The following is a 27,332-nucleotide window of genomic DNA, read 5'->3' on the forward strand; positions in this document are numbered from 1 at the left end:
TGGATATAAATCATCTCATAAGATACATTGAAAGTTTAAAGTCAAAATCCCTTCTAAATATAGAAAGGTATAATTCTTTTTGGCACAAACTAAAAAAGAAACTGATCATGTAAATTAGGACAAAGGAAGTACAAAGTACAAGCCATAAATGATGCAAATAGATTATATAAGTTTGAGAAAAAATAAGATAAATGAGCGCGCATGCAAAAGTATCACTTAATAAAACATGTACTCGCCTGCAACTAGCATGTTTGGATTGGCTTTTCATTGTTGACTTATAAGCCAAAAGTTATAAGTTAGAAATTTTAACTTATGGCTTATTTTAGCATTTTAGCTTAAAACTGAGTGCTTATAAGCACTTTTTAAACTTATCCAAACACCCTTAAAGTGCTTAAAAGCACTTAAAATAAGCCAATCCAAACGGGCTCTAAGATTCCTTCATGCCAAGGAGATGGCATAAGATTCACTGCAACCAAAAGCATGCACGCAAACAACTAAAGTGAAAAGGGAAAGAATAATCCAGAACATACTCATTTAAGATGGTGAAGATATTGTTTCGAGCTTGAGTGAAAAGGTTAATGTTTTCTTGGATCTGCATGGAAACAAAAAAAATGTTAATACTACCAATAACCAAAGGACAAATGATGCTTTGCATTGCAAATTATGAGGAACAATCCATCCACATTGATTTAACACAGATTACAACCAACTCGACCTTAGTACAGCATAATAGTAACATACTATGCAGTGGATGCGTGAAATAAATAGAGAGATTTCCCTAGCAAATATTATTCAAAAATAAAGAGATGTAGCACACCCAATAAACATACAGAGAGAGAATTTCAGGAACTGTGTTTACTGATTATACTGCTGACATCTAAGGGAATCGGTAACAGATACAATCAGAGAAAGTAAGGGATGAGATACAGAGTAGAGAGAGCACAAGCATGTGGGGAAGGAAGATTCTAACAGATTTGCCTGCCTACAAAATGCTGCCACTACACTATTTAACTATCCACACAATTTTATCCATTAACCACCCAAGGCCATCAACCCGTGCCCCATACAAAGTCATCAACCCATGCCCCATACAAAGTCCGATCCTTGCAATTGTCTCCTCTTTTTGCTTCTAACGATTTAACTGGCAATATATTTTCTTCCACAGCTGGCTCATCTGTCCTGCAATCCCGTCCCCACTTTCTTGCATGACAATACCCCCATCGCAAATAAGAACCTTTTCATCAAGGTTCGATAAAACAATCTGCTCATTCCTGAACTGCAATGGTGGAATTTGATGATCAGGCATTCCAACATCTTTGTAACATGGAAACATAGAAAACGTTGTAATTCAAGCCTCGTCCAGTAAATCCAGTTGATAGGCCACGTCTCCAATTCTCTTAAGAACCTTAAATGGACCAAAGTACATCTTCCAAACTTGTGGTAGGGCTGCAATCTCATAGACTGCTGTCTATAGGTATTTAATTTCACAAACGCCCATTCTCCTACATTAAATTCGATATGGTGTCGCATCTTATTAGCAAATTCCTTCATCCTGTGATGAGCTTTAACAAGATTGTGCCTCAGCATATCCATCACTGCATTGCGTTGAAGCATATACAGATCCACTAGTTAGATAGCACTACTGCTCATGACATATCGAACGACAATAGGAGGTTCGCTACCATAAAGGGCATGGAAAGGTGTCATCTCGGCAACTTTCTAGTATGTTGTATTGTACCAATACTCGGCCCAAGGCATAGGTGTCCATTCATGTGGGCTATCACCCATGAAACACTGAAAATACTGCTCACCACACTTATTGAGAGCTTCAGACTGACCATCGCCATTTGCAGATGATATGCAGTGCTCATAGATAGTGTTTTTCCTTGGAGCCGGTAAATTCCTTCCAGAAGAGAGTCCATAAGTTTGAGATCGTGGTCTGTGATAATGACCTCGGGATGCCCATGTAGCCTAATAATTTCAGAAGCAAACGAAGAAGCCATAGTTTGAGCTCTGAAGGTAGAAGGAAAGGCAATGATTGCCCATATTTGAATTACCGATCAACCAACGTCAAGATTGTTGCCTTCCCTTTGAGACCAAAAGGAAAGGAATACAATCCATTGGTAACTCCTCAAACACTATGGCTGACACAGTACAGGTTCCCTTGCTGGCTGTTTGAGCAATTTTTCATTTGTTAATGTATTTGGCAAGCAACAAAAGCCTGAACATCCCAGAGCATTCCTTTCCAAAAGAAATTGGACGAGATGAGATGAAAGGTGAACACCACACCAGCATGGTTACCAAAAGGGGTAGAGTGGAACTAATGAAGTAATCATAAATGAGTCCCATGAAAATAGTGGGCATAGTTGGGCCAACCCGAAATCCAAACTTTTTGGATATTTGGTTTGGACTTCGGATTTCATTTTTAAAATTATGGATTTTGGATTGGATATTGGATTCAGTACAATGAATTTTTGAATATCAGCAAATCCAAATTTTTTATGCCTTATATTCAGTCCTATAGATACCATGTGTCCAGTGCTAATAAGTCCAATTCCCAAAGGTCCAACAGATTAGAACTCTATGGCCCTACCTGTTATAATTTTTAGTCCAATATGAAATTGCATGACATGGCCAGTAGGGTGGCCTCAATCCTTGCTAACCGTAGAAAGTTATACATTCTAAGTCGAGTTTATGTTTTGTGCATGTCAGTGTATAGTTTTTTTACTCCATCAGGTAGCATTGACCTGCTATAGCAGGTGATTACCTTTTTACTTGAGTAATTTTTTTCTTTCTCTAAAATACAATCTTTGCCTTCCTTTCTTTTTCCTCTCTCTCTCTCTCTCTCTCTCTCCCCTCCCCCACCCCCCCGTTTCAAAACCTCCATCTTCCTAGGTCTCTCAAATTAAGAAGATCTAATCATCCATTTATGTTCTTTGCCTTCATGTGTATAATGTTCACCCGAAATCTTGATGTGCTCTGACTGTTGTATGATGATTTTGCAGTAAAGATCCAATAGAATTACATGGCTTAATAATATGATTTAAGTTGGTCCTTTTCTACAAGTTCTCTATGTATTCAATTTGCATGATTGATATTTATAAAGCTTTTTGAATTAGATTAAATTGAAAGGACCTTAATTCAAACTAAGGAGGACCTATAATCAAGAAGTTTCTAGAACCTAATTATATTTCCATGATCAACAAATGAGCCAAAACCTTCATAGTGATTCATACTATAATGTTGAGAATTTGATATGAAGTTATCAGTAGTAAACAAACTTGGAATTCTGCATAATTTTAGTTAAGAGTATAAACAGGATTCTACTTGCCTTTAATTATTTTTTAACTATATTATATTTAAAAAGCTAATAAGTATTATTGCTACGTACTTAACAAAGTTACCATGGTTAATTTCCTTTTGAGATTACCTAATGGAGTAAGAAGTTTAGTACACTGACGGTGCACAAAGATATTCGCCACCTAAAAAACAAAGGCCTCAGGTGTTGACCAAACCATCCTAATTCCACTTCAGTGTACTTGTGACGTGACGTGGGATGAGAGAAGCTAGTAGCAACATGAGGTAAGAGGAGCTTGGTGCAACAAGTACGAGAAGATTCCACCATGGGAGGATAGAGGTGAGACCCCAATGTGGCCATATAGAACATGTCTTGTATCCCTCATCGATTGTTCTCCATAGAAACTCAAAATTATGCCCAATTAGCGAAAATCCAGGTTGGGTTTCACAGGTCTAACTACAAAGGGTCATCAAGGGAGGGGTTCTTAGTGGCCACAAGCACAATGGTGGACAAATCAATAAAAGCACCAAGCGTAACACACCCAATAAACATACACAACGAAAATTACAGGAACAAGGTTTATTGATCATATTGCAAGCTTTACTGAATTCAGTAACGACAGGGAAGGGATAAAGAGAAGAGCGCGCATGTGGGAAAGAAGATTCTAATAGATTGCCTGCCTACAAAATATTGTCACAATATTATTTCACTATTCCCGATTATTACGCATTTGCACACCTAAGCCCATCAACCCATGTGTCATACATCGTCCAATAACCTTTGTGATGGTCTTGTTCTCTTTTGTCTTCTCCACAACGATTTAACTGGTCCAATATATGCTTCCACAACTAACTTATCAACCCTTGCAGGCCCGTCTCCATTTTCTTCATGCCAAGGGATCTTGTTAGCATATATTAACCGGCGAATAATGGAATGAAGCTCAATGTGTTCAAAATCTTTACCACTCTTTGATTTTTTTGAAACTGGTAACAATCTTGTACAGGTACATATCCATATATCTTTACCACTCTTGATCTTAGCCAAAAGGTCGAGAAAGGTACTATTAAATATCTTTATTAGTGATACAAATCTCTGGATTCGAATTCAAAGAATAATTTCTTTCTCATGAATTCTAGTGCCTTAACTACACACAGGGCTCGCAGAAGTCAAAAGCAATCAAAGAAAGCATGTAGACTATAGGGTTTCTGATTTCTTATCAGGAAAAGGACTTCCAAGAATAGAACAAAATGAATACAACACTCTCTTTAAGAATTGAACCTTGCCGCTGCAGGAGACAAGAATGAAATCAAGATGTCTATTTTACCTCAATTCCGCCGATTAGAGGCAAAGTTTACGTAAGCTGGTTTTCCTTCATACCAATGAATACTTAAATTTTCCCCCGTAAAACTAATCCACGTTTATATCCACAAAAAAAGAGATAGAGGTAAATATTAAGTTTTTCATGGAAATAATACTTCCTACATCCCAATTTACTCTCTAGTACATCTCAAAATGTTTGACATGATTAATGCAACTCTCATTTCTTTCAAAATTCAAATTCATTAAAACAATTCAACTCATAGTTTGATGTCTCCCCCGTCCTAATGACTTACCAATTATTTTTAAGAATTTCTTGTTCTCTTACTAATGTAATATACTTGCATCGCTTTTCATTGTTTTGCGCCATTATGCTATATATGTTGTTGTTCTCTTTTACTTGGGACTGTGATTTTTGAGCCGAGGGTCTTTCGAAAACAATCTCTCTATCTCCATGAGGTAGTGGTAAGGTCCCAGACCCCACTTGTGGGATTTCACTGGGTATGTTGCTGTTGTTTGTTACTAATGTAATATACAAGTCAAATTTCCTCAAAACTCCATTACCATTCATACTACATCACATTCATATACAATCAAATGGAGTAAAAGGAAAAACAGAAAATGACTCTTATGGATGTTGTATTTGGTCCGTGACCATTTTGTCACCTTTCACAGAAAAGAAGGTGAAGTAGGTGGGAATTAAATTGTCAGAAGCATCAGCTGACCTTAAAAACAGCAAAATTTGCAGATATTTGATCCAAGGCCTGAGCGTTTTGCTCAAAAAGCTGTCCAGTGGTACCACCAATGGCTGCAAAAATTACAAGATATACACATATTCCTCAGAAATTCCAACCAAAAAATAAAAAAGAAACAAAAGAGAACTCAGAAAATATACAAGGTTCCTTTACGGCTGCACATCACAACAGAAATACTGATTGTTCTTTTTATTCATTTATTCCATTTGGCATCTAATGATTATTGTAAGTGCACAGCGAAAAAGAGCATTCCATGATCAGTTCATGGAAAAGGACAGCAGAAATTCTCCATGTTACATAATATCCTCTCCATACTACATGCTATCTTCTAGGCTACATTCCTCTTTACTGCATATCAAATTTCCATAAGAACAGAGAAAATCCTTTTATTATTATTCTCCACACTAAATGAAATCTTCTATGCAATCACTGAGTAACTAGCTCTTCCAAAGTGATAAGCAGCATTCCTGATTATTTCAAATGTTATAAACTTCTGAAAATCATGACTTGGCTTTTCAAAACACACAAGTTAAATTATCAAAAAAGAAGTTATAAGGAAGGGGGAACAAAGTCTCTAGTAACAACACTTAATTTTGCATGAAGACTACAGTTATGGAGTAACTATTCAAATAAGAACAGAGGACGGTAGCACTTAAAGGAGATCTAGTTTAAACTTTAAGCTTTTCACTATCATAAAATAGATTCCCGCTGTTTAATCCATGTGAGAACAATTTGATTATCTTTGTTAAGTCCTACAGATCAGCACAGAAGAAGTTTAGAGGATCCCCCTAGCCCTAGGTCTTGGAGTTCAAAGTACTTGATAAATGTCAACTTTCAGAAATACTAAATTGGCTGATAATCAGACATGTCAATAGAGATTCGCACTTCACTAGGAAAACAGATGAAAATTAGATGATTGAGCTTATTGAGTTTCGCATTTCAACTATTCTAGCTTTGAGCATTTGCTTTATGTGCTTATTTTCAACATTAGGCATATCCGAGAACAAGAATAATCTCAGGATGAAACCTCAACAAAAGCATACCTTATGGGAAGAAAGAGGTGTCTAAAGGCCCTTGTATATTCAGCAAGCCGTCATGCACAACTAATGCCACAAATGATGATCTCAGATTATGCATGTAGCAGACATAAGGTGATGTGCTAATCATATTCCCTATCCATTTCATCTTTCCAATTACATAAACTTTCCTCTACATTCAATTCCAGGCATGTCTATCTAGACTCGCACACAAAAGCAAGATTCCCAACATGGTTCCTTTGATATCTAGTTCTCAAATTTCACTAGACTTTTTAAATGTAAACTCAAAAGAGTGAATAGGGACCAACCTTTGTAGGAAATTCCGTCATCGCTGTCCATTGACATAACCGATTGAGCATAGGGAGGACCATTTGCACGATTAGCCACATGAGAAGATTTTGGCATAGAATCTGTAACTTTTTCCTACAATCGAAAAACAAGGGAATTAACAAAAAAGTTATCATTTGACAAAAATGCAAAACAGGAGAATCATTAAAATGCTTCCAAATCAATATAATTTTCTGTAAGAAATCGCAGCTCAATTGCAAATAAATTTTCTTCCTCAGTTATTTGAAAAATTTTGGATGATCCACAAGTAACTTAAGCAAATATCTCAATTAACATCCACTAAGCTGTATAACAGAATCTGGACTTAAAAGAAATCATGGATGCACACCAGTTCAAAGAAGGTGCATAAACCCTTTTGCATTCAATCAGAACTTAGCTAAAGTGTAAGTGTCATTTTTTCCCTAAGAAATTAAGACTGCAACATTTTATAACCTCCAGATTTTGGGCCATTCAACCAAATGAAGGCTTAAATAAGGGTGAGTTGCTCTAACAAGCACTGAAGCACCAGAGTTTTGTATATCAAGAAAGACAAAATTGGCAACAGCCCTCCATTTTTTCTCAATCATCAAAACTTACAAACTGCAAACCAAATCAAAGAGGAAAAGCCATGATTTTTGTTAGGGTGGGTTAAAGTCCCACAATGATTGGGGAATGGACCGGTGATCCGCTTTTATGGACTTGGGCAATCCTCCCCTCATGAGTTAGCTTTAGGGGTGAGTTAGGCCCAGGTGTCATATCTTTGCATGGTATCAAAGTAGGACCCATGTCACCCGATGTTGGGCCCCCAATTTAAATTGTCCACACTCCAAATGTCTTGCCCTAGGCATGAGGTGAGGTGTTAAAGAATAAAAAAAGTCCCACAATGAAAAAAGTATGGAAGGACTAAAGCTCTATTATCTCTTTCTTATCATGACAAAACTTGTATAAAATCAATTCACAACAGCCTTTCATGAAAATAGGAATGTGCAACTACTTTTACCATTCTAAAAAAATATTCATATGTACAGCTGAATTTGCACTTCCGCACCTATTTATTTTTTTTGGTGAAGTGATTAAATTGTATTAGAAAGGCATCAAGGAGATGCAAAGGTTACAACTAGAAATAAAGTTGCTTCAAACATGAAATTAACATGAAGCTAACTGTGCAAAAACCTGTAAAGCAGCCAAAAAGATAAAACCCCTTAAACCCTACTGTGCTAGAGTTAGGGAGCTAACAAAATCCAAAAAAATTCCATACTGTTTACAGGGGAGAGAAGGTGCCAATTATAAAGACTAACTAAACACCTAGTCTTAATGGTGCTTATGGGAGTTGATATTCCATCAAAGCATCTGCAGTTTCTCTCTTTCCAAATGCTCCAAAAAATTATTATTGGGATCATCCTCCAGGTACTTTTGATGGTGTTGCCAACTCTCCAACATATCCAGCTAGCATAAGCATCTTTGATGGAGTGGGGCAAAACCCATTGGAGGCCAAACAATGAGAAGAAGAAATGCCATATGCCAACTGATATGGGGCAGTGCAAAAAATGATGGTCGACACTTTCATTTTCTTGTTTACAGAAAAGACATCTGTTGATGAGAATGATGCCCTTTTTCCCAAGGTTGTCTTGTGTTAAACATGCCCTATGAAGGGCTGTCCATGCAAAACAGGAGACCTTGAGAGGTTGCTTGGTCCTCCAAATATGCTTCCAGGGAAAGTCTTCAAGTATGCCATTCTGGGCACACCAATAGTTGTAGCTTCCTTCACAGTGTAGATCCCTTCCTTGGAGCTGCCCCAAAGTAGTCTATCTGGATTGTGAACATCTAGAGTCCGTTTGGATTGGCTTTAAGTTGGTCAAAACCAACTTAAAGTCCTTTTTTAGCTTTTGGACGTGTTTGCCTAATGCTGACTTTAAGCCCATAAAGTTCTTAAAGTCAGTCAAAAATGAAAAGTTAGGATTCCTAACTTTTTTTTTCAAAGTACTTAAAGTCATTTTCTTTGACTATTAAATTACTTTTATATCCCTTATATTTTAACTAAATTTCCAAACTAACTTTTTTTATTCTTTTAACCCTAAAATTCACATCATAAGCACTTTTATCCAAACACTCAACTGCTTATTTATAAAAATAACTTTCAGCACTTCAAAGTTCTAAAAGCACTTCATACATAAAAGTTACTTTTTTTAAGCTCATCCAAACGGGCTCCTAGGTCACAGCTTTCCAGTGTTTGTAGCAGGAGAAGAAGTTCATTAATTTCCCAGTCCTGCAGATTCCTTCTGAAAATTGGACTCCAAATATTGTCAACTCTGTATTGGGCCACTGTGGCTTCCTTGTTGATTGCTATATGGAACATCATAGGAAAGGACTCCTTCAAAATAGTGCCTCCAATCCACTTGTCTAACCAGAATCTTATGTTGAGGCCATTGCCAGGTTTGAAGAAACCAACTGAAGAAACTCATCCTGGTAACTACTTATGTGTTTCCAGACCCCTACACCATGAGGATCTTTGCTGATCTTTGGACTCCAATGATCATGAGTTCCATGTTTTACTTTGATGATGTCCTTCCAATACCCTGCCTCATTTTGCCCATATCTCCAAAGTCACTTCATAAGCAGGCATTTGTTGTGCATCTTTAGGTCTCTAATTCCCAACCCTCCTTGGGCCTTGGGTAGAATAACATTTTGCCATTTCACCAGAGAGAGCTTATGAGTTTGGCTGTTACCTTCCCACAAGAATCTTCTACTTAGTCTGTCTATTTGCTTCATGGCCGAGCTTGGCAAAGGAAATAAAGGCATACAGTAAGTAGGAATGCTGTCCAGTACACTGTTGATTAGAGTGAGTCTGCCTCGAATAGATAGGTACTGAAGCTGCCATGTAGCTAGTCTCTTCTCCATCTTTTCAATTACTCCAGTCCATATCACCGAGGATTTGAATTCAGCACCTAATGGTAAGCCCAAATAAGTAGTAGGAAAGGAGCCTATGTTGCAGCTAAGGATGTCAGCTAGTTCCTCTAGATTGGAGACCTTGTTAACAGGGTATATAATGCTTTTCAGCATGTTGATGTGAAGACCAGAGATGGATTCAAAGACCATGAGGGTAATGTTAAGGTTGCGTATTTGTTGACTATCTGCTCCGCAAAAGATCAAGGTGTCATCTGCATAAAGAAGATGAGAAACAGATTTTTAGAGGGATAGCACAAGACTGGCAGGTGGAGTCCATTATCTTCTTTTTTTCCAATTTAGGCTAGTCACTGCCGACGGTTTTGAGAGCGGGAAGCACAAGAAAGCGTAAGGGCCCTGATCCATCCTTTAAGCAAAGTGCTCGCTTCATTGAAGTGAAGAGCAATTTAAAAAGAGACCAAAATAAACCTTTCACAAAAACAATATATATATAAGAAATGCTCTAGTTTTAAAATGAAAAAGTAATATTAGAAGGATGAACAGTGAAGTCAGACTCTCTCTGACACAAGTCCCAAGGTAAGTCTCAGATCCACCTTTTCTGTCACACCCTCTCCTCCTTTCTCATCGATGGTCACCGGAATACCTTTTCCAGTCTGACCATTGATTTTCTTTCCTTTTTAGACCTTCTCTCACCTTCTTCTAGACTCTCTTTTAGAAACCTTCCAGATCTGAAAGCTAAACCTTCAAATCTCTTCCTCTCTTTCTCAGCCATTCCAGATCTGCTCGCCCGACACCGGAAAATTTTTTCCGAGCAGACCCATAAACAAAAAAAAAAATATCAAAAAAAAAATATCAAAAAAAAATTCTCAGGCACAATTTTCGAGGTTACACAAAACAGAGGTCCGGTAGTTTTTTAAGAAAATCACCTTTTAGATTAGGGTTCTAATGGGTGCCTCCGGCAACCCAACTGAAGCACATCAAGCGGGAAACAAGTGTATCTACTACAACGCAGGTTTTAAATCGTATGAGATCACCAGATTTAAGAATGGAACAGAAGTATGGTTCGAATGGGTGGAGCGCAGCCAATTTCAGCTAAGAAGAGTCAAAATTAGCATTAAAATCCTGAGGTGGTTGGTAGCCATATTTATTGAAGCTTCAAGTACAGGGGAGGACAGTTAAGAGGTGGAACATGAAGGACCACTATGCGGAGTTTTATTGCACTCTTAAATACAATGAGAAGGAGAGATACATCAGTTTCATTGCAATTCAGGGAAAGAATAGATCAATCATTATTACACCTGAAAGAAATAACAAAGGGGGTTGGGGGAACATAGCACACAAAATAGCTGGTTTCATATATGAACCTGCAAGAGCACAGGGGACAGACAGAAAAGAGAAAGTGCAACAGGGAAAATCATATAAAGAAGCTTTTAATCGTAGCAGCTGGATGACGGAGTCAGTTGAGACGGCTAACATCCGAAACACAACGAACATCACTGATATCATCAGGGAAACAACACAAAAAGAGAACGACATTCTGGGTAGACGCGTCGTTGGAAAGTTCCAAAATCAAGGACAAGAAATTCCCAGTTTGAATGACGTGAGGAGATGGGCTTGTAATTCCTGAAAATCAGCAATAGAAGTCAAAGTCTTTGCAATGAACGATGGACATTTTTTGTTTGAACTTCCGACAAGGAGAGAGGCAGAGCATGTTCTGACGGGCTGATGGATCTAGAAGAGGTGAAGCTAGATCTTGATTGGTGGAATCCAACCACTGGATGTTGTCCGGCAAAATCAAGAGAGACTGGGTCTGGATCAGGCTACTAGGGTTGCCCATGAATCTATGGTACAAAAAGGTTCTCGAGGAAATCGGGAATCGATGTCGAGGATATATAGAAATGGGGGAGGAGACTTCGCTAAAAAATTATCTCCACTGGGCCAGAATTAAAGTGAGAGGGGATGACAGCAATGTTCCCAAGGAAGTAGAGGTGAACAGTGAAGGATTAACATACACCATTCCGGTGTGGTGTGAAACACCGATGACAGTGAGAGTATCGGAGAAGAAGAGAGAGGAAAGGGGAAAATATCCAATGGATATTATCTAAAGACGGGCCGAGGAAGGATTTTCAAAACTCTTGTCGGCGGAATATGTTGAGGGGCACGTGGGCACTTCAACTGAAGGGGCACATGCCAAAGGGGGCCCAACATTAAAAGAAAAAGAAAATAAAAGGGTAGACAAAGGGGTATGGGCTAGAAAGATATATTGGGCTTAGTCAAAGACTCAATAGCAGGGGAATTAGTTACATCAGCGGAGATGGCCCAAAATTTCGACATAGTTAATATCGAAATCTCGGCTAATTCTATGTAACCGACGAGCCAAACAAAATTAGTTCAATGGAATGAGAATGAACATGAGACACAACGAACAGGGAACTCAATGGAGATTTCGAATGAAAAACAAGGAGAAAGGGGGAAAAAGAAAGAAATGGTGATCCTCGAACAACAAGCAGAAGATAATCAGAGCCAAACAACAGAAGATGCTATGCCATTGCAAATCCAATTCCCAGAAAAAGAACAGTCTGGCTCAAAAATATCAGAATGGATACAACAGAATATAGTCAGATTCAACATGGAGTTTGGAGTTAATTTTAAGGGATGTGAAGAAAAAGCCAAGGAACTGTTGACGAAGATAGAGAGGAATAAGCAAGGAGATAGGGGACCACAAAATGAATTGGGAAATGGCAAAAGAAGAGGGCTACAGGAATTGAAAAGTCTACAATTGGACACCAAATTCATGAGTAATGGCACTAGAAGTAGAAGGAGGTATTTGGCCATCATGGAATAATGAAGGTGAACATAATATCTTGGAACGTAAGGGGGCTAAATTGCAAGAGGAGAAGAAGCATGGTTAGGAATATGTTGAAGATATGGAAAGCTGATGTAGTATGTCTACAGGAGACAAAGCTAGAAGGGGAAATTACAAACTATGTCAAAGAGATATGGGGCAGCAGATGAGCTGATCATGTGCATTTGGAGACAAGTGGAACAAGGGGAGGAATAGCCATAATGTGGGACAAAAGAATTTGGGAAGGGATGGTCAGTAGTGTAGGGAAATACTCAGTGTCTTGTAGCCGAATAGGAATGAATTCTGTTCTCAACTGGCACATCACAAGTGTGTATGCACCAACTGACAGAATAGAAAGAGAGGAAACATGGTGGGAATTGGCGACATTCAGAGGCCTAACCAATGGACCTTGGGTGTTGTGTGGGGACTTTAATACAGTCAGATATCCATTTGAAAAGTTCAATAGTAACAGAATCAACACATCAATGACACAATTCTCAAAGTTCATTAAGGATATGGAACTGATGGACCTAGAATTAGCTGGGGGAATTTACACTTGGAGGAGAGGGGAGAGACACACCACAGCTGCCAGGCTTGATAGATTTTTGTTCTCAGAAGACTGGGATTCAACCTTCAGAAACATTAAACAATTAGTAATGCAGAGGGTAGTATCAGACCATACTCTAATACTTCTACAGTGTGGAGAATGGGAGGTGTCCAAGTCATATTTTTCAAGTTTGAAAATTGGTGGTTAAATACAGAAGGTTTCGATGACAGAATAAGAAGCTGGTGGGAATCTTTCAATCTCCATGGCAAACCTGATTTCATTCTGGTATCAAAGTTGAGGGCATTGAAAGACAAGCTGAAAGAATGAAGCAGAACTGTCAATGGTAATCTGAAACAACAAAAACAATTAGTCCTAAATCAGTTAGCCGAACTTGAGATCATACAAGAACAAAGAAGCTTGGAGGAAGGGGAGATAGTTTCAAAGCTGGCACTCATCTCAAAGTTTGAAGGTATAACAAACCATGAGGAAACAGCTTGGAGACAAAGGTCTAGGGCAACTTGGCTTAAAGAAGGGGACAGAAACACTGGTTTTTCCACAAAACAGCAAATGTACACAGGAGAGTTAACACAATTTACAAGTTAAAAGTCAATGAGGTGTTAGTGACTGAACCAGAAGAGGTGAAAAAGGTGGTAATTGAGTACTATGATAACTTGTACTCAGAAACTGAAGATTGGAGGCCTGACCTGAATATGAGAGACTGTCCTATGATCAATGAAGAAGAAAATAATATGCTAATGGCCCCTTTTGAAGAACAGGAAATTGTGGATGCCATCAAATCCTGTGCTGGGGACAAGGCACCAGGACTGGATGGCTTTACAATGGCTTTTTTCAGCCACTGCTGGAACATCATCAGAAAGGAGGTACTAGTAGCTTTTAAGGCTTTCCACAAGGATGGAACTTTTGAGAAAAGTATAAATACTACCTTTGTGGCTTTAATCCCAAAGAAGGTAGGGGCAATGGAACTAAATGACTTTAGACCCATAAGTATAGTGGGGGGAGTATATAAAATCTTTGCAAAGGTCCTAGTAGAAAGGCTGAAAAGAGAGATGCATAAGTTAGTAGATGGGCAACAAATGTCTTTCATAAAGAACAGACAAATCATGGATGCAGTGTTGGTGGAAAATGAGCATGTGGACTCAAGACAAAAAGACAAACAGGCAGGGATCCTATGCAAACTGGATATTCAGAAAGCATATGATCACCTAAATTGGGAGTTCTTAATGAATCTCAAGCTGGATCAGGCAATGTATCAGCACAGTAAAGTTTTCAATTTTGATAAATAGAAGCCCATGTGGCTTTTTCTCCTCCCATAGGGGTTTAAGGCAAGGGAATCCATTATCCCCCTTCCTTTTCATCCTTGCCATGGAGGGACTAAGCAATCTAATACATACAGCAAAAATCAGAGAATGGGTCAGAGGATTTCAAGTGGGAGATAGAACAGGCAATAATCTAGAGGTTACACATTTGCAATATGCAGATGACACTCTAGTGTTTTGTGGAGCCACAGGAGAACAAATGTTGATTCTCAGAGTTGTCTTCAACATTTTTGAAGCAATATCTGGTTTGCATATAAACTGGGGAAAGAGCTTCATATACCCAGTCAATACAGTGCCAAACATTGAGGACTTGGCATAAAAATTAGGGGGGAAAGGGGGTGAACTCCCAACCACATACCTGGTAATGCCCTTAGGAGCTAAGAGCAAATCCAAGAACATATGGAGTGGAGTAATAGAGAAAAGTGAGAAAAGACTGGCAAACCGGAAAAGTCAATACCGAACCTCAGGTGGTAGACTCACTTTGGTGAATAGTGTAATGGATTCTATTCCTTCATATATGATGTCGGTGTTTCCTACCCATAGACTAGATGCTGTTAGGAGAAATTTTATATGGAAAGGAAGTGAAGAAAAGAAGAAATACCATCTAGTGAAATGGGAGGAACTATTGGAAAGTAAGAAAGGAGGGGGCTTGAATATCAGGGAACTAAACATACACAACAAAAGTCTGATGATGAAGTGATTATGGAAGTTTGCAGTTCCAGAAGAAGCTTTATGGAAAGAGGTGATCAGAACAAAATATGGCATGTAAGACAGATGGATGACAGAGGAGGTGACAAACCCTTGTAATTGTAGTGTATGGAGATCCATCAGGAACCTATGGCAACTAGTTTCTTCAAGAACAAGTTGCAAGGTTGGAAATGGAGAGATGGTGGCCTTCTGGAAGGATATATGGTGTGGACAATGGCCTCTGAAGCAGACTTTTCCTGAGCTATATAATTTAAGCCAAGCTCAGGATGCTACTATGGCTGAACTATGGACAGGACAAGGTTGGAATCTCCATTTGAGAAGGAACCTAAATGACTGGGAGATAACCTTGATAACAGCTTTCCAGAATACAATACCTCAAAATTTCAATTTGACAGAAGAAAAGGACAGACTGGTGTGGAAGGTGGATATCAGAGGTATTTTTACTGTTAGGTCAGCTTACAAAGACTTCACAAGAACAAATACTCAGGAGTTAGGATGGCCATGGAGAATGATCCAGAAGACCAAGGTGCCTTATAAGGTAAACTACTTTACATGGATACTGGCAAAGGAAGCAGTCCTCACTCCTGAAAACCTTAGCAAGAGGAAATTCAACTTATGCTCTAGATGCTATCTATGTGAAGAGCAGATAGAGACAGTCAACCATCTCTTTTTGCATTGTAAATGGACAAACCAGCTGTGGCAGATGTTCATCCACAAGAGGAAGATAAGGTGGGTGAAACCGGAGAGAATCAAAGAAGTACTAAGAAGCTGGATCGGTGATGGTAATGCAGGGAAGGAGGAGAGGTGGAATATGGTTCCAACATGTATTTGGTGGACCATATGGAAAGAGAGGAATCAAAGATGTTTTGAAGGCAAAAGAAGCAACATACAGAAGATCAAGATAGACTGCTTGGGCCTTTAATATTTTTGGTGTAAACAAGTAGTTGTAGACAGCACAGAAAATGTTTTTAATGCTATTGACTGGCTGTAATTAGACATATTAGGATTTTGTAAGAAACAACTTTTGTGACGGGGGACTACATGTTTAGTGTAGTATACCTGTGGTTAACATAGAAGTAAAGCTAACCATTATCAAAAAAAAAAAATGAAAAAGTAGATAGCGAAAATCCTCCATAGGACAAGAAATTATCTACTACCACGTGCCTAGAAGAAATTAACTAATTAGCTACTGAAAAATGGATAGCTAATTAGCTACTGCCTAGTGCCAAAAAGAAATTGACTGATTAGCTACTGAAAAAAGGGAATAGCTCATTAGCTACTTCTTAGTGCCTAAGATAAAGAAATAAATTATTGGCAAATTCAATTGAATTAATAAACTGAAAATTGAAAAACCACTTGAACTAATAAACTTAAAAAAACAAACAAAAGAAACAAAAGCTGATGAAGAAGAAATAAGAGAGGAACAAATATGCTCTATGCAGCCATATATGCAACGACGAAGAAAGTAAAAAAAAAAAAAAAAACTGCCAGCCATCTAAGAAGAAAGAAGCATGCACAATATCAGGAAGCAATACTTGGAATGCTTTAAGAAATATAATTCAGCTTAACAAAAAGTCAATAATCCAATGGTTTTTGGACGTCTAAATTTCATTCTATACAAATAAAGATCCCAGTGTTTCCCCTTTAAGGGAGGGTGAGAAGAGTTCAGTAGTCTGTCATCAACACTACACTGGCTAGTTTTTGATGAAGCATAATACAGCAACAGTGAATGACAAATGAAAACAATGACCACTACACGGTGATATGGACATGGCCACATATGGGTCTATACAGTAACAAACAACAGTGACACTCAACAAAGACACACTTAATACTTGCAATAGTAAATGACAAAAATGAAAGCAAGAATTATGTACATGGCTACATATGTGTCTATACTGCAACAAACAACAGTCAGTCAAAGCCCCACAAAGTCAATGACAAAAAAGGCCCCCATCTTTTAGAAGGCATAAGTAAAAGATGGCCGAGAACTATGCAACACAAAAGCTGTGGTACCTTTTTGTCTTTATTTTTCCGTGAGTTATGATCATCTTTTCTTCGCTTTCCAATCTCCTTTTTCTGCCACAAGGAATAGATAAAACTTAAAAGAATAAGGAACAGTTAATAAAAGTCTATTCTACCTAACCAAAATAACTGGATTTATTTGCTGAAGAAGGGAACGTAATGCCTTTCCAGCTTCAGAACAAAGGCTTTTATAACAAAACCACTATACAATATTTCTGCAGTTACCCGCACACAGTATTCTAATATTATTCTTTATGGAGTGTACAGTCAAGCAATATCATTTTTTGAGACATTGAAGTCCCTGCTCGGGGAAGTCATGACCTTTAAAAATAAAAAGGGAAAACATTTTACTTCCTCATTTAGATCCTTTGTAAATTTTAAGATTTAACATGTGTTCAACTACAGTGTTGTCAAAGACAAAAAGCGTAAAAGGTTATTAAGGATTTAAAGGTAAACACAATTAGAGTGTGACCTTGACTTAAGATGGTGCAAATAAAGAAAAAATTCATATGTGTAATAAAAGAAAAAGAATCACTATTAGATTTGAACCGGAAACCTCATGATTCTCCTCTCACTTCCTTAACCACTAGACCACACCTTTGGGTGCGCCTTAACAACTAAATATCAATTTGCTAGATTTATTTATTAGTGGAAAAAGAGTCAAACTATTTAAAATGGACCAAGAGTGACCTCTTTGTTAGCCAAGTAGCTCAAAAATGCCCTCCCCATTAAAGACAAGGGAACTTTTGGGCCAAAAACGAAACAAAAGGCAAAAACATCCCATTTCAAATAGTTAAGTGGTATTTTTGTCCTTTTCCACAACAAAATACCCGTTGTAATTCTACAAGTGAATTCTAGGAGAGTAGTGTATGCAAACCTTATACCTACCTTGGGAGGTGTAGAGGCTATTTTCGATAAGACTTTTTATCACTTTCCCTTGAAATAAAAAACCCTCCAAGGCTACATACGTTAGTTGGTAAATTTCTTGAGAAACAGATTTGAAGAGTTAGTGGAGAATCAAGAGTTCAATCTTTGAAGCTCAAATGTCATTACATGAAACATGTCATGCAAAGAGATGTTGTTGCAGACTGATTGCTCATAACTTCACTGTTTGGACCCATTCGAATACTAGAAAGAGGTTTTACGAATGCCCTCAAGCAGCTCTGTAAGTTTAGTTTCTTGGTTTTCATTTGTCCGATTTAGTTAATTGATTTGTTGATTTATTTGTTGGGTTTAGTGAACTGAAGCAAAAAAATAGCTTTACTCCTGTCGCTAAAATTCTGATTTAAGTAGGAGTTAGTATCTGAATTGGGTGGTAAATGTTACGTATTTTTGTTTGAAATTTATTGTTTTTTTCCCGAAAATTTGCTAATTATTTGTCATAAATTTATTTATTCTTATTTAATTGGTCAGGTTAATTCATGCTTCTTTTTTTGCGAGTGGCAGGACGAAAAGTCCACCAAGAGCAGTGATTGTTATCAATACCTTAAAATCATCTTGGATGCTAAGTCTGGAAGGAACAATCTAAAGTAAAAGGTTGCTGAAATTGAAGATTATTCATTTTGTCGAATTTCATTTAGTAAATTGGGGGAGAAAGTTTATAAATCAAATATTTTGCTTGAGTAAATCAAATCTTTTGCTTGAGTGATTGGAAATCCCATTGATCCCTTTCGCAAGAGATCCAACAAAGAAATTCCAATAGAATTGTTTAAGCATTCTCGGCTCGCCGTGCACTACTTACAGAAAAAAAAAAGCGCTGCATGACGGAGTGATCTTTCCCTCTTATGAAAGCCGGTAGCTCACTTTCGAAAGAGAGTCTCCACGTGGATTTGAAAAAAAAAAACCTTTCCCCCTGACAGGATAGGTGAGGAATCACTCTGGATCTTCTTTTTTTGGGCTACAACTTCATTGGATCTCAGGATCGACATTGACATTTCCTGGTCTTCACTCTTTGCTCCTAACTCTAGCACCCTTTGAAAAGCTTCTATCTTACAGGAGGAAGTACCTTTTCTTTCTTTTTTGAAAAGGAGTAACCGGGCCTTTTTAGTGTTCTCCCCTCAGAGCTAAACAAACATGTGTGCCGGGCGCGCGACCCATCAACCTACTAGCAATAGGGGAGAAAGCATAGCATGTCGCTGGAGAGGAACGGAAAGCCCTCAGGCTGAATGCCCGAGTAGGGGAAGAGTAGCTTAACGCTATGCTCAAAACAGAGAACCGTGCACTCCAAGTATGAGGGAATAGGGATGAGTGTAACTTCGTCGCTACGTTGTTCCCAAAGACTAGCAAAATCAAAATAGCGAAGTCACCGAATGGGTCAGTCTTTTAGTTCTCCCAGATTTGAAGGCACCCCTCTCTTTCAAGAGGATTCGCGGCATGTCAAGAAGAAAGTAAAGAGGAAAAGGCATGACCAGAAGAATTGTGTGAAATAAGTGAATTAGAGCAATGCACCTACAATTTACTCAAAAAGCACACTTGTCCTAACTACCTACTTCCTACAGCATCATCATGCAAAGCCCTTATATAACAAAAAACATCGAAACAACGCTTACATTTATTCCAACTACGACACAATGGAACACCTTTCTAGGTTCATTCTTTCTTATGTACCATGATCTCTTCAAGAATCTCTAGAGTACCAAGTTTAAATTGTCGAGGAAACTTGGGAATGAAAAACATACTCCTCTGACAACTTGACACTGGTACCAAAATGTCAGACAAGCCATCATCCATCTCAAGCCTCCACTCTGCTACCCCAACAATTGTTATAATAATTATAATATCCGACTGTGCAAGCATACCATAGTTTCATCAAGCCGCATTGTGTATTACTATCTATGAGTAGTAGCTAGTCCAACATATGGGAATGATTATTCTAAAAATTCCATGACATCTCTAGGACTTGAAAGGTTCTTCATTAGAGTGATCCTCTTAGCAGACTCCTTCGCAAGCAGTGATCCTCGAAATTGAACTACAAGTTGATTTTGTCGCTTCAATTGTTCTCATAAAAACTATTAGATCTCATGAATCGATATGGAAATTCTCTTAAGTGACCAATGTTCGCTAGATTTTGTATGGTCCTTCATCCTTGGTATTGAAATTCTCATTCACATTATGCTAAACCTTTTAACCTAGCTACAATAAATGACAGAAAAAATGCAAGGGCTTCTCTTGACCCATTTGACAGTATAATTGGGCTTGGGAGTAAACAGAGATCGCAACTAAGTACTGTTGTAGCAATATAGTCAGTAAAAATTGCCAATGATCCAGCTGACAATGCTCCCAAATCTCTATTTAGATCCACGGGGAGTCATGCCCTTGGTGTGATTTCCGAAACGTTCACCAATGTCATGAATGGATCCAAGTACATCTTGACCTTCTCATCAGTGTTTCTGGAAGCACATAGCGCAAAAGAATGACAAAGGCCTGCCTCGCTTGAAGTGTGAAGCGAAGTGCTTGCTTCATTAAATTAACTTTGCGCAAATAAATAAAATGACTAACTATACAAAAATAATATCTATTAGCAAATCTTTCCATCTAACAAGTAACTAATAACTTTCCATAGGAGGGGCTAAATTGAAACCAAATTGTTTAGAGCCTCAAAACTAAATTAGAAACCGAAACACGTAATAAGAAAAATGAGAAACAAAAATACTATTAAATAAACTGATTTTTTACCATTAAACAAACTTAAAAGTATTAATAAAATACTATTAAAAAGTCTTTACATAAACTGATTTTGTACTATTAAACCAACTGAAAAAAAAGTATTTATTTAAAAAGTATTTAATCAATAAACTGATTTTTACTCTTAAACATACTGAAAAAAAGTATAACAGCATAACCAGTGTAATCCCACAAGTGGAATCTGGGGGAGAGTGGCACGTACGCAGCCTTACCCTCTCCTTGTGAAGGTAGAGACGTTTCCGATAGATCCTTGGCGGGAAAAAAAAGATTATATAAATAATATTTAAAATTATTAAATAAACTGATTTTTTACTATAAATTAATCAAACTGAAATGTAGTTAGTTAACTATTAAATAAGTATTTAAATAAACTGATTTTTTACTATTAAACCAACTGAAAAAAAGTATTTATTCAAATAATATTACAAAGTATCTAAATAATTGAGTTTTACTCTTAAACAAACTGAAAAGGTACTTATATAAATACTATTAAAGAAATATTAAATAAGCTATTATTTTTACTATTAAGCAAACTGAAAGAAAACTAAAATCATTATAAAAGACTCACCAGCAATGGTGGCAGTCGGCAAAGAAGATGCAGCCATTACAGCGAAATCAAGAAGAAAAAGAACAAAGAAGGGAAAGCAATAATACCCTAGCAGAAATTTAGCGCAGAAGAAGATAGAAAAAGAAGAAAGAAAGAAAGGAGGAGGCTTACCTCAAGTTTGAAGAAGAAACAACAGAACCTAGCAGACAACAATGAGCAAAAATCATACCTTCTTTTCTTCTGAAAAGACGATTTTTTATGGGGAAAAAAAATATTGTTCCGGGGCTTCAAGACTTCACACTCACTTCACACTTCTCCAAGCGGTCACTTCTTCAACATCACTTTGCTTCACACTGAAGAAGCTCTATACCCTCGCTTCGCTTCACTTCTTTAAGCGACGAGGCGCTCGCTTTTCACAACATTGTTTCTCATAGAAAACAAGTTAGCAACCATATGACCGAAAGACAACATAGTCAAGAAACACTCATAATTATCAGCAAACAAAACTTCCATCGGGTTGGCCATATCTGTATAACATTTCCCTAAGGAAACTCACATAGTCTTAATCAATAACAAAGGATTGACATGTGGTATTCTAAAAAGTTGATCTGCCAAAACAGACACTTCTTGCTCTTAGGGGAACCCCTCAATTTTGCCGCCACCATTTTCAAAAGCAATTCATCACCAAACTGCAAAACTTGATCTTCCATAGTGAAAATCCATCAGTTAGCATAAAAATGTCATGCCTCTAAGGACTGCAAAGGCTAGAGTGCCTTCTTAGCCAATGTCATTTTCTCCTACTCAACTGTTTGGGAGATTGTATCGCCAGACAGATGCATTCAAGGAAACAATGGAGGTAACTACATACGCCCAACAACCGAAAGGAACCAGAAAAGATTTCGTAATTGCAATTTGTTTCTGGGAACTTTCATCAAACACATGGTCCTCTAAATCATCACAAGAAACCAATGTAGAAAGGTCTACCGACAAAGCTACTCTATTTGAACTAGGGTTAAACGGAAGATGAAGTAATATATGTTGAGTAGTCATAATTAGAGATATCACACTATATCCATGCACATTATTATACTCGGGCATTAGATCGAACAGGTTGCAAGCAACTCTAGTTTTCTCAAATTCTAAGCATTGTTCCATCTAAGTGTTTACAGGAACAATACCCAAATCGGGCTCCATAATGCAATCGAGCAGCAGGGAATCAAAGTCTACCTTAAGACTGGAAAATGGAAGTAACAGACAGATCTACGAGGCCCTCTATTCAGGAACTGTATCCCCATTGCCAACAACAAAAGGTTGTGAATCATAATTCGCTGTCACAAATTCAGTATTAATCCATTGCAACAGTATATTTCTCCCCACCAGTGTTTTGGAAAGCGAGAAACGACAAAAAACAAGGACCCGCTTCACTAAGGTGGGAAGCGAAGTGCTCGCCTGTTCGAAGTACCTTATTTAGAAAAGGAGAAAGGGCTTTTTTATAGATGTTGAGGTTGAGTAAAGGGGATGGATTGAAGAGCGAAACGTGGAGTTCGTAATTGCATAAAAGGAGTCAAAGTAGTGGCTGCGGCGCGAAGCACCAATTAATACAAAAAAAAATTGCAATAGTAGTTTCGCATATATAAATATCCAAAAACTCAATAGCAATAGCATATTAGCAACAACAACAACATACCAAGTGAAATCTCACAAGTGGGGTCTAGGGAGGGTAGAGCTTATGCAAACCTTACCACTATCTCATGGAGATAGAGAGGCTTTTCTGAAAGACTCTCGGCTCAAAGTAACAGTCCCAAGAAAGGGAGAATCACAATATAATATATATATATATATATATCATAATAGCTGAAACAAAAAGCGATGCAAATTCTATAAGACAAGCACAATACCAATATCAAGATAATGGGTTAATCAAAGGCAATAACAATACAACTATAATGACACGCCTACACCTAACACCAACCCTAAACCATCACAGGGCAAGACAAACATTCTACCCTTGCTAGCCGTCTATCCTTACTAGCCTTCTACCCTAATACGCGACCTCCACTCCTTCTTGTCTAAGGTCATGTCCTCGGTGATACGAAATTTCGTCATATCTTGTCTAATCACCTCTGCCAAATACTTTTTCAGTCTACCCCTACCCCTCCGCATAGCCCCAAATCCAACCACTCGCACTTTCTAACTGAGGCGTCGACACACCTCCTCTACACATGTCCAAATCATCTCAGTATTGCTTATCTCATCTCGTCTGCCACAGAGGTCACTCTCGCCTTCTCCCGAATAACCTTGTTCCTAATTTTATCACTACTAGTATATCCACACATCCATCACAACATCCTCATCTCCGCAACATGCATCTTCTGAACATGAGAGTTCTTGACTGGCCAACACTCCACACCATATAGTAACAATGGCCTAACCACCATTTTGTAGAACTTACCTTTAAGTTTGGGTGGTACCTTCTTATCACATAGGACTCCAGGGGCAAGCCTCTATTTCGTCCATGCTACCCCAATACAATGTGTGATATCATCGTCAAAGTCCCCACTACTCTGGATGACGGATCCAAGATACTTAAAGCTTTCTCTCTTGGGGATAGGTTGAACGGCAAGCCTCATTTCCATGACCTCTTCATCCATCGCAATACTGAATTTGCACTCCAAGTACTCTGTCTTGGTCCTGCTTAATTTGAACCCTATGGACTCCAAAATTTGTCTCCAAACCTCCAATCTATCATTAACTTTGTTCCGAGTCTCATCAATCAAAACTATGTCATCCACAAATAGCATACATCATGGAATCTCCTCCTGAATAGACCGTGTCAACTCATCCATCATTAAGGCAAAAAGAAAAGGACTCAGCACAAATCCCTGATGTAGTCTCATCTCAACAAAAAAGTGCTCTAAATCACCTCCCACTGTCCTAACCCGAATCTTGGCTCCAGCATACATATCATTTATCGCCCTAATATACACTATCGGAACACCTTTAACCTCCAAACACCTCCAAAGAACATCCCTCAGAATTTTTTCATAAGCCTTTTCAAGATCGATGAATACCATATGAAGATCCCTCTTTCTTTCTCTAAATTTCTCCACCAGTCTCCGCATAAGATGGATTGCTTCAGTAGTCGACCGCCCGGACATGAATCCGAACTATTCTCTAAAATTAGCACTCCTCTCCTCACCCTCATCTCCACCACCCTCTCCCATATCTTTATAGTGTGGCTTAACAATTTGATACCTCTGTAATTATTACAGTTTTGAATATAACCCTTGTTCTTGTATAATGGGACCATAGTACTCCACCTCCATTCATTGGGCATCTCAATTGTCTTCAAAATAACATTAAACAACCTAGTCAACCATTTCAAACCTGCCTTATCAGTGCCCTTCCAAAAGTCCACCGGAATCTCATCGAGTCCGATCGCTCTCCCCTTCCTCATCCTACTAATAGCACGTTTCTAACCTCCTCAGCCCTAAAACACCTGCAGTACCCAAAATCCCGAATGCTATGAGAGTGTTCCAAATCACCTAGGACAATATCTCGGTCCCTTTTTTCATTTAAGAGTTTGTAAAAGTAAGCTTGTCACCTTTGCTTAATACAGGTCTCATCCACTAACACTTCACCTTCCTCATCCTTGATGCACTTTACTTGATTCAAGTCGCAAGCTTTTCTCTCTCTCGCTTTGGCGAGCCTATACAATCTCTTATCCCCACCTTTTTCCCCTAACTCGATATACAAGCGTTCAAAAGCTGTCGTCTTAGCACTCGTGACCGCCGACCTTGCTTCCATCTTCGCCATCTTATAGATAACTATAAGCCTACACTTCTCAACCTCATCCAAGCACTCCAACCACTCCGTATAGGCAATCTTCTTAGCTTTTACTTTGCCTTGAACTTCTCCATTCCACCACCAATCTCCTTGACGACCACCAAAGATTCCTCTCGATATCTCTAATACCTCGGTAGCTGTTTTTTTAATGCAACCAACAATCCTGTCCCACTTGTTGTTCACGTCCCCGCTACTACTCCAGGCCCCCATACCATTCAACTTCTCCCCCATCTCCTGAGAAATGGCAGGGGTCAGGCCTCCCTATCTAATCCTCGATCGATCATAAAGGGTCTTATTTCTCATATCCCTCTTAATCTCCAAGTCCATCACCAAAAGCCTATGTTAGGTCGTAATATTTTCACTCGAAATAACCTTCCAATCCTTACAAAGGCCTCTATCACCTTTTCGACGGAGTCGATAATCAATCTGAGTCCTAGCTACCGTGTTACTAAAAGTAACCAAGTGATTCTCCATCTTCAGAAAACAAGATTTAGCAATTATCAACTCAAAAGCTTTAGCAAACTCCAAGAGAGATGTCCCACCACCATACCTTTACCCAAAACCAAAGCCTCCATTGACATTATCAAAACCACTAGCAATAGCATATTAGCAAATATTTCAATTCATATATTGTTTATAGGCAAAAATAATTAAGTTATTATGCTGAAAAAGTAGCCTACAACTGGAAAAAAAATGCAAGAACTTAAATGTGTGCAAGAAGAAGAAAGAACTCAGAAACAGAGGAAGAAAAACAAAGGAGAAGAAAGAAACTGTGGAAAACAGAGGAGGAAGAAGAAAGAAGTTGTCAGAAAACTGAGGACAAAGAAGAAAAGAAAAAAGAAGAAAAGAGAAGAAGTACCTAAACAAAACAACCTTAGTTGTAGCGACTTGCGACTGAAAGAGGAAGAACCTGAAGAAGAAGAGTTGCGCAGGGGTCTGAAATTGACCAAAAAACCTTAGATGTGTGTTTCTAAGTCTATTTAAAAAAAGACGCTTCTTGTTGCGCAACGCCTCTCGCCTCTCATTGTCACCTCTCACCTCTCTGTTGTTTTTCTCATCAGGTAACACCTCAAGCCAAAAAAGTGACAGCCTCCTGCTTCGCCTCACGCTTTAAGCGCAAAGCTATTGAGTCTCATCTTGTTTAAGACGGTTAAAGAACAATGGGTCCTCAAAGTTGGACAGCATATGTCAAAAAGTGAAGCTTTGAAAATAGATTTTCAACACAATATGTAAGCAACTGCAAGTGTCCATGGGATTCCAAGGGAGAATTCGAATAACAGTTCTTGTATGTGATTATGGATCAAGTCTATGAGGTTGTGCATAATGGAAACAGAGGAAAATGCATTGTCGATGTGTCAGAACATACAAGTGTACTTTTCTTGCATTGCCATAATCAGATCCAAGATGGTATTGAGTCGATTGTAGAACATGGTAGAACATTATAGAGGCATGATGTACGAGCAATGACAGCACCAATGTAATGATAAAGCTTTGTGTTGCAAAAGAGGAATGGAATACAGATAGTGAATAAGAAATGCTTCTTCTTTATTTGCAACAAAATGCAGAAATAAACGAAAACTTATACGAGAAAGTTCAATATTTCTTCTATAAGCAATTAAGAAAAGAAAGATAAAGTTCTTGCATAACCCTAATGAAAAATTTCCTCTTGAATATTTAGTCATCGTCATACAATGCACATGTTTCATTTAACCAGGATTCCAAATGTACTTTGACAGTTGTCCAAATGTGTCCTCAACCTTAGCCTTTTGGCCAATGTCATTCTTACATTTTACCCATCCTCTGGAAGTTGATTTATAGAGAATCAGAAGAAAGACTAGCTGCCAAAATGTGCAAAGTCCCATCAATAAAATTAAAATCCTCCAGAACAACTACTTTCTGTAAGTATCACGCCCAAGAGAGAAGGTAAGGCACTCGATCCAACCAATCTGTGCATTCATATTATTCAGGGGTTTAAAAGTTGTACAAGCTCAAGCTTGCCTCTTTTTCTTTTTCTTCTTTCTCTTTTCTAATAAAGCAAAATTACATGTTACTAAAATCTACATTACTAACAATACAAACAAATCGGTTAAAACCGGAAAAAAAAAACTTACAATCATCCATCTACAACATCTATGTTACTAAATATGCAAATAAA

The 27,332-nt window shown here is 38.1% G+C and overlaps 1 protein-coding gene across 1 annotated transcript in view; it reads right to left on the reverse strand.

The window, feature by feature from the left end:
• LOC129882582 (uncharacterized) overlaps positions 1 to 27,332 on the reverse strand; it is a 29,985-nt gene that overhangs the window by 1,088 nt on the left and 1,565 nt on the right. Inside the window, exons 3-6 of the mRNA XM_055956955.1 lie at positions 17,092 to 17,154; positions 6,716 to 6,830; positions 5,341 to 5,423; positions 531 to 592 (exon numbers count right to left, since the gene is read on the reverse strand). Of these exons, the coding sequence (XP_055812930.1) occupies positions 531 to 592; positions 5,341 to 5,423; positions 6,716 to 6,830; positions 17,092 to 17,154 (323 nt within the window). The remainder of the gene's footprint in view (positions 1 to 530; positions 593 to 5,340; positions 5,424 to 6,715; positions 6,831 to 17,091; positions 17,155 to 27,332) is intronic.

This window comes from Solanum dulcamara, chromosome 3, assembly GCF_947179165.1.
Source record: "Solanum dulcamara chromosome 3, daSolDulc1.2, whole genome shotgun sequence".
Lineage (NCBI taxonomy): Eukaryota > Viridiplantae > Streptophyta > Magnoliopsida > Solanales > Solanaceae > Solanum > Solanum dulcamara.